This window comes from Oryzias melastigma, linkage group LG19 (genome assembly GCF_002922805.2).
Source record: "Oryzias melastigma strain HK-1 linkage group LG19, ASM292280v2, whole genome shotgun sequence".
NCBI lineage: Eukaryota > Metazoa > Chordata > Actinopteri > Beloniformes > Adrianichthyidae > Oryzias > Oryzias melastigma.
The window spans coordinates 10,453,157-10,460,745 of record NC_050530.1 but is presented as its reverse complement, the minus strand read 5'-3'; the positions used below and the strand labels follow the sequence as shown (position 1 = coordinate 10,460,745).

At 36.8% G+C, this 7,589-nt stretch overlaps 2 protein-coding genes across 2 annotated transcripts; one reads left to right on the top strand and one right to left on the bottom strand.

Moving 5' to 3' along the window:
- Positions 1-1,615: 1,615 nt before the first annotated feature.
- Positions 1,616-3,411, bottom strand: LOC112153824 (60S ribosomal protein L19). Its single transcript, XM_024284228.2, has 6 exons — positions 3,299-3,411; positions 2,506-2,612; positions 2,313-2,435; positions 2,067-2,187; positions 1,884-1,994; positions 1,616-1,802 (listed from the first exon to the last, which is right to left on the bottom strand). Exons 1-6 carry the CDS (start codon positions 3,301-3,303, stop codon positions 1,676-1,678), a joined length of 594 nt encoding a protein of 197 aa, XP_024139996.1. The 5' UTR covers positions 3,304-3,411; the 3' UTR covers positions 1,616-1,675.
- A 2,544-nt stretch (positions 3,412-5,955) lies between these two features.
- Positions 5,956-7,420, top strand: LOC112154404. Its single transcript, XM_024285300.2, has 4 exons — positions 5,956-6,349; positions 6,674-6,781; positions 6,853-6,993; positions 7,067-7,420. Exons 1-4 carry the CDS (start codon positions 6,197-6,199, stop codon positions 7,259-7,261), a joined length of 597 nt encoding a protein of 198 aa, XP_024141068.2. The 5' UTR covers positions 5,956-6,196; the 3' UTR covers positions 7,262-7,420.
- The last annotated feature ends 169 nt before the right edge of the window (positions 7,421-7,589 follow it).

The window sequence follows — 7,589 nt, the reverse complement described above, 5'->3', positions numbered from 1 at the left end:
CCATACATTTAGAAGCTGTGAAAACCTTTCTGAAGAGAGAATGGAATTCAGTCCTAGCTGTAGAGAAACAGTAGAATGTGTCTTTCAGGAAAAATTTGGAGAAATGTCATACTGACAAGCTAACAAATGAATCTGCCAGCTCCCAAACGATGCAGCTACAGACTGAGCAGAAATGGATGATATAGGAAGAGTGTTTTGACAATTTTCCAGGCAGAGATCACTGTGTGATGACAGCTTAAACGAATAAAGATAAAAACCTGTCTATTCTTTGCATTTAACTAGAAAATAAAGCTCTTGTCCTTGTAAAATTGTGTTTTGTGTTCAAGTCCCTTCAGTCTGTCAGTCTTCTTGGTTCAGAACAGTCCTCTAATCCCAAGGTGATCATTGTTTTTATTACCAATTTGACGCTTTTACAACCTCTGACTTAATGTGAAAATCACACTGCAAATAACACTCATTTCAGTTTATTTATGTGGTTTTGCAGGTTCAGCAACTGAGATATTATCACATTCATTTCAGCAATTAAAACATAATAAATGTTTCTGTCTGTGTCTGGAACTAACAGAATTCTATTTTAAAGTGTGAAATTAGGCTACAAATGTGTATACTAGATGTCAAATTATAAGAAAAACTGCGTTAATTTTTTGTTTTTAAGAAAAAACAAACACTACATTAGTCAAATTAAATTTAGTGTATCACTCTTTCACATTTTCACAAGGTTTTTGTTCATTTTAATAATGGATTACTTTTATTGGCAATTCTCAAATACAAAAATCAACATAAATGGTTGTAAACAGCCTTTGTCAGCTTGGTCATTTTCAGGAATATTAAAAATTTATATTTTCTTTAGCTCCACTAAATGTTCAAGTAGTAAATTACACTGAAAACTTTGGTCTTTAATTATTAAAAATAAAAACTATAACCAATTTGTTTCAGGAAAACACCTAAAAATATTTGCAAAATAGTCTGAATAATTTTGTCATTAAATCAACATTTGTAATGATAGGTTTTCTTAGTGAGCAGGCCTAATGCATAGATCATAGTTTAATCAGCTGTTGGGCTCAAAATCTAGTCACAACCTAAACAAATGTGGTTTTGTTTTGTGGATCTTTTTAATAGATTTTGGCTTCTTTAAAGAACCTTCTGTGGCCGTTTTGTCCTTTGCTGCCACCTGCTGGTTCTCACAAGTATTTCAATTTCAGACATTTTCATTTCAGTACATCCCATCAGGGGTCGCCACATCAAATCAGCTTTTAGTGATCTCCACATTTTTTTTTTTTTGGCAGTTTCTTTTTTTACATTTTTTTTAACATCAGATGCCCTCCCTGACACAATCCTGTATTTTTTCCAAACTAGAGAAACCCAAACTTGAGGGCCCCCACATGGCTGCATAGACAGTAGTGTGAAAGCTCCCTCCTATGTGCTAGTCCTGAATACAACCAATTGAGCCACCCAGTCGCTCTAATTTTCATTAGCTGAAACCTCTTTCCTAATTTTAAAAAGTATATTTAAATGTATATGGGCTTAAAGGGAAAGGAAGTTACTGCTTTTAGTGATTGACAGCGGCTTTTCAATCAGAACTCTTTCAGGCCAAAACAAAGGACTCACACACTCATTTCTATTATAAATTTTTATCAACAACAAAAGGCCAAACTTGACAGATTTAACTTCAGACTCATTTCTTTGTAGTCTCTTCCTCCTTTGACAAGTTCTTGATGATTTCTTCTTTCTTGGCCAACAGACGCTCTTCTCTGCGCTTACGGGCCTCCTTTGTCTTAGTACGACGAGCCTCCGCTTGGTCACTGAGAGAGAAGATAACAGTTAAAAAAACAAATGCGCAAACGTCCCAACTTTACTTCATAGATGCATAAATAAAAACGTACGCCAGAAGCTTCTTGCGAGCCTTATCAGCCTTGAGTTTGTGAATGTGCTCCATCAGGATGCGCTTGTTCTTGAAGACGTTACCTTTAGCCTTCAGGTAGAGGCTGTGGTACCTGGAGAACAAAGATCAACACTTTAGGATATCCAAGAGCTTCACATTAGCGAGAGCTCACGTCCACACTTACATGTGCCTGTCAATTTTTTTGGACTCCCTGTAGCGACGGAGAAGACGGCGCAGGATCCTCATGCGGCGCATCCATGACAGCTTCTCTGGCATACGAGCGTTAGCTGTACCCTTTCTCTTACCTGAGGGAGAGAAAATAGTTTTACATCAATCTAAAAGAAACAAATATAACCAGAAGTTATAACTACGTGATGATTTTCATCTTCGGACATCACAAGACAATTGTTTTATTGGTTATGGCACTCACCATAGCCCATGTGACGTCCTTTACGACGCGCCAGAGTGTTCTTGCGGCAGCGAGCGCGAGAGTGAACCGTCACAGGTTTCCTGATGATCAGCCCATCCTTTACCAGTTTTCGGATCTGCTGGCCTGCACACAAGTAGTACAGCTAGGTGTAGGAGGACTCTTTCAACAGAACACTTTCAAAATAAAAGCTTACGAGAGTTGGCATTGGCGATCTCATTGGTTTCATTGGGGTCCAACCAGACCTTCTTCTTGCCGCAGCGCAAGACGCTGGAGGCCAAGCGCTTCTGGAGCCTGAGCATGCTGACAGGACAAACATTGACACTTTATAATTGCTGAAATACTGGGGGGAAAATGTGAGCAGACTATAAAACTGAAATATTTAAGTTATGATTATCAAAAACTCCTTTTTGGCAGAAATTGTGCACCAAATAACCATTTTGAAGCAAAACTTTAGTGGATCAAAACTACAAATTTAAATTAAGACTACTGTTTTTTAAATTTCTAAATTCATAGCAATGCTGGTGTCTTTATGAATTGTAAATTAATCCATCTTCATTGTTTTATTTTTAAGTAAGAAGCATTAATTTAAGCAAATAAATGACTATTATTAGGCAGCTGGAGAGTGAAGAACCCCCAATATGCTAAGATGCGGCTAAAAGAGGTTGACTATAAGACAGTGATTTAATGTTAGAGTTCGTTTTAAAACATTTTTTAACCTAAAAATAAAAACTGTTAAATGTGGGGCGCTTGTCTCCTCACTGAAAAGCAGCGGCAGCGTTTCTCTAACATGTTGGGACATATCTTAGTTAGCATGGTTAGCTTAACATTAAAGGCCGCAAATGTTTTTTTTAAAGAAAGAACCCTTTAATGTGGCCAAATATAAGTTTTGATACTTCACGTGATAATAAACTTTAAAGAGGGAAATAAATGCTTTCATTTTTGTGTCGGATAAAAGCGCAAAACCGAGAGTTTAATGTGTAGCTCACCTCATGGCTGCCGATAGCTTGGTAGACAAGGAGGAAATAGAACGACTGAGATCGTACCATTATATGAAATAGCTCGGCTGACTTCGATGTGGCAAGGAAAAAACAAGCAAAACTAGATACAAATGCACGAATTATATAAAATTTCACACATTTATTTTTCATTTTAATTTATAAAGTTTTAACATTTAGTTTTGTTGAATTAAAAAAAATAGAATTCAGATCATTGACTTTGGCGCAATGGTACGCTCCAAACAAATTGCACTGTTGATTTATGAGCACTAGAGGGCGCCAAATGGTTACATTCCTTCTATAAACACCCACAACTCCAGTCACAAAAGTAAATTGTTTACGCACAATTATAGTATAAACATAGCACTTATTAAAAAAAAAAAAAGTTATATGTCCGAAAATATTGTAACTTTTAAATATAACAACATTTTAAAAGTTATGTTTAATTTTTCCATATGCACAGTTGGCAATATTGTAAGCTTTTTTTTGCTACATTAAAAGAATAAAAATATTTCTAATTAAATATTAACCAAACATTACGTGCTATTTTCAGGTCACAACAATGCTGGTTATTCTAACTTTCTGTTATCCCAAAGCAAATGTGAATCTATCATGATGACAAATCATTTTATTACACTTTTCCGCCCCTACAAAAATGCTATCTTAGGACAAGGTGATCATCTTAGAAATCCCTGAATTACCAAAATCAGTGAACTGACAATAGTTTTCAGTACTTTCAGTTTTAATCTCCTTTGTTGTCAGAGGAAATACCAGTTTCCTCAATATATTTCCCCACGACCTCTGTGGTTTGTGCAACCGACCAAGGACTCATTCATAAATTAAAATAAATCAACTGAGTGTAATTGTGGTAAGGGAACGTTGGGATTATTGGAACTACAATATTTATGTATTGTGTTGTTTTCTTTTTATATATATATATGTGTGTGTGTGTGTGTAAATATACATCCAACAGTCACTTTGTACACCTTGTAACCGGATTAGACCCCCTTTTTCCTTCCGAACTTCATTCATCAAAGTTCTGGAAGCATCCCTCAGAGAGTTTAATCCGTATTGACATGACAGTATAACACAGTTGCTGCAGACTTTGGTTGTAACCAGTAGTTTTTTGAGTTGTTGTTGCTTTTCTATCAGCTGGAACCAGTCTGGTCGATCTCCTCTGACTCTGACATCAACAAGGCATTTCCGCCCACAGAACTGCCACCAGATTGACATTTTCTCTTTTTCTGACCATTCTCTGTAAACCCTAGAGATGGTTGAGTTGCTGCCATGTGATTGGCTGATTAGAAATTAGCATTAACGAGCAGTTGGACAGGTGTGTCTAATAAAGTGTTTAATAAGTATCTAATAAAATGTCCCCATGATTTTGTTGTTACAGAATAGAATAGAATAGAATAGAATAGAATAGAATAGAATAGAATAGAATAAAACTTTATTGATCCCACAGAGTGGAAATTACCTTGTTACCATAGCTCTATTAAAAATATCAGATAGATAATAAATAATAATTAAAAGACACTTGAAATTTTTAAAACAATAGTTTTTTGTGAAAGTAAAAGAATAAAATATGAGGGTATTATTGGGTCCACTGTAGTTTGATTTACCTGTAACAGCAATGTGTTTCTTTTTTTTATTTTCAGCTTCTCACAATATTTTTTAATGGAAATGTACTGAGTTCACTGAGGTTCTTATGGCATTTACAGCATAAACATGATGATTTTTGCTATAATTTAAATGTTTCAAATAGATTTTCTAATTAAAGTAACTAAATAACTATCTTGTCACATGATTACTAGTTTTCGTGAGAGTTTGTGCTATCCCTTGGAGATCTCAGGAACCTTGGAGTTTCAGAAAATTCACATATTTGGATGAAGATCCAAAGCAGATTTTGATTCTGTTTCCTTTAAAAGAAGAATGGGGGTCAATCAAAACGCATGGTACCAAAATGTCATGTTCACACACTTGTTTCAACACCTTTAGATTGTCACATTTCACTTTTTAATAAAGCTTTTTAATCACCTTCACAGCTTCATCTCTATCAGAAGGACTTGTGTTGACTGTCATCTCTGACCTTTTGACCTCCTGCTCTTTGCTTCACTCTTTAAACTTCAAGTCTAAAACTCTCATCAAAATTGAGTCCTTTAATATCTGATTAAAAAAATACATTTTAAAATATTTTTTTGTTATTTCTCTTGTAAAATCCTTAAAAATTTATTTTCACCAAACTTGTTTCAATTGTTAATTTTTTTTTTTTTTGTTAAAAAAGATACTAAAACAAAGTTGTCTTAATTAATTAGTTAGTTCCTTAAGATTCAAGCTACAAATCACCTTGTGGTTCAGTTTGGTTTAAAAAAAGTCTGAATATGTACATTCAAGGAAACTGTGTCATGATGTGTGCCAAGATAACAGGGAATTTCCTGGGGTTTGCTGTATATAAGTCATTAAGGGTATGGATCATGAATAGTTCTCACTTGAGGCCCTTTCTGAAGCAATGCATCTCCTGATAAGTGAGTAGAAGTTTTTTGTGACTTGAGAAGTTTATTATTAGAGGGAAAGAAACAAGAAGTAATAGTCATTGAGGAGCGACCAACACCAAAAACAATTAAGATTTTCTGCGTTTACCTTTTAAAAACATTTGTTTTATATGTGCGTAAAGTTTGGATACATGCGCTCAGATGGATTAAATTTGGCTCGCGCTTCCTAACTATTCTCAACGCCAGCAGCGTCAGTTTTTACGCAAGGAGAGGGGGAACACCCCCGGGTCTGCAGTGCGCCGGAGCCGTCCAAGAGAAGCGCAGTCTTTGTTCTGCTTCCAGGCTGTGGTTTATCGTGACAGTTTCTCATCTTCCTGCCGCAGTTTTCGCCCTCTCCATGGCCACCACCGCCAGCGGCGCACCCCTCCCGGAGAACAGCTCACTTGTTGGGACCCCGCAGTTTCAGGAGATCCTAAAGGACAGCAGCAGCCTCACGCACAAAATCCTGCAGTCGATTCTGGGCGCGCACCGATCGTGCGTCAACGTTGAGGTAAGACGCGGCGCAGACTGTGGATCCACTGCGCCAAAACAAAATCTGGAGGAGCAGATTTAAATGAATCTATTATTGGCTGACCTATGGCTACAAACCATATTAGGTGTGTAATAGTTTTGTCTTTGGTACTCCATGTACCTGACCTTCAAACTTGTCTCCATATGTAATTAAAACAGATTTTTTCTCTAAAAACTAAAAAGTTAATTTTTATGTTTATCAGCCCTATACTTTTAAAGCTGTTATGCATCAAAATTATGCAGCAGTATGTGTACTTTTGTGCTTGGAATCCAACCCTTTACACTATCTAATCTATATCTGCAGACTTTTAAGCTCAATTCCTCTGAAAACCACAAGCTTGCCTCACTGGCATCCTCCATCGGGATCCCTTCAGCTCCTGCCCTGAGCGCCCTTTCAGCAAACTTCACTCTGGTCAGCTTCTACTTCTGTATAAACACCAAACAAAGATGATCTATTTGAGATAACTCTCTTTTTTTTCTTAGAATACAATGCTAAGGCACATGCTTGAGGGCCTGCAACTGCACAAAGACCTGCTGAGTCACGTCTTACCTCGGCTGGAAGTCAAAGAACATGTGATAGATCTGACGCATGATCTCAACGATCTGTCGGTTCAGATTTTAAAGGTGTGGTCATTTTCTCAACCATCTGTTTCTACGAGAAATGCAGTTTAATAAAACCTTTTTCTGTGTTTTACAGATGCTTAAATTGTCCCAAAAGGAGGGTGTGTCAAAGCCCACTCCGACCGGACTCACCTTGGACCTGCGAGGCAGCTATGAAGTCCAGGTGGCGATACACCTGATCCTGGTGCAGCTGCAGGCCTTTGAGCAGGACATGGACCGCTGCCTCCGGAGTCTGGAGCAGAATCCTCCTCTGGAGGAGGCCGAATACTGAAGTGAAAATCTTTCACCTGTTAGGGATATTTATTAATAATTTATTTTTGTATTTATGACTGTATTTATGTAAAGTATTTATTTGTTTAATTTATTTTTGATAACTCCAAGAACTGAGAAAAATAAAGGAAAAACAGAACCAGAGATCGTTCTCCAGCTTGTTTTTTCTTAATCATTCCTCTGATTTTTTTGAGAACCAAAACATGTTCTGTATTTTCTCACATTTTAATAAAACACTGAACAGGAAGCGGCTCCTGCTTACCAACAGTTACTCATCAAATAAGCGGCGTCAGAAATTCCTGTCGGGTTTGCACAGTAATGAAGAAGCG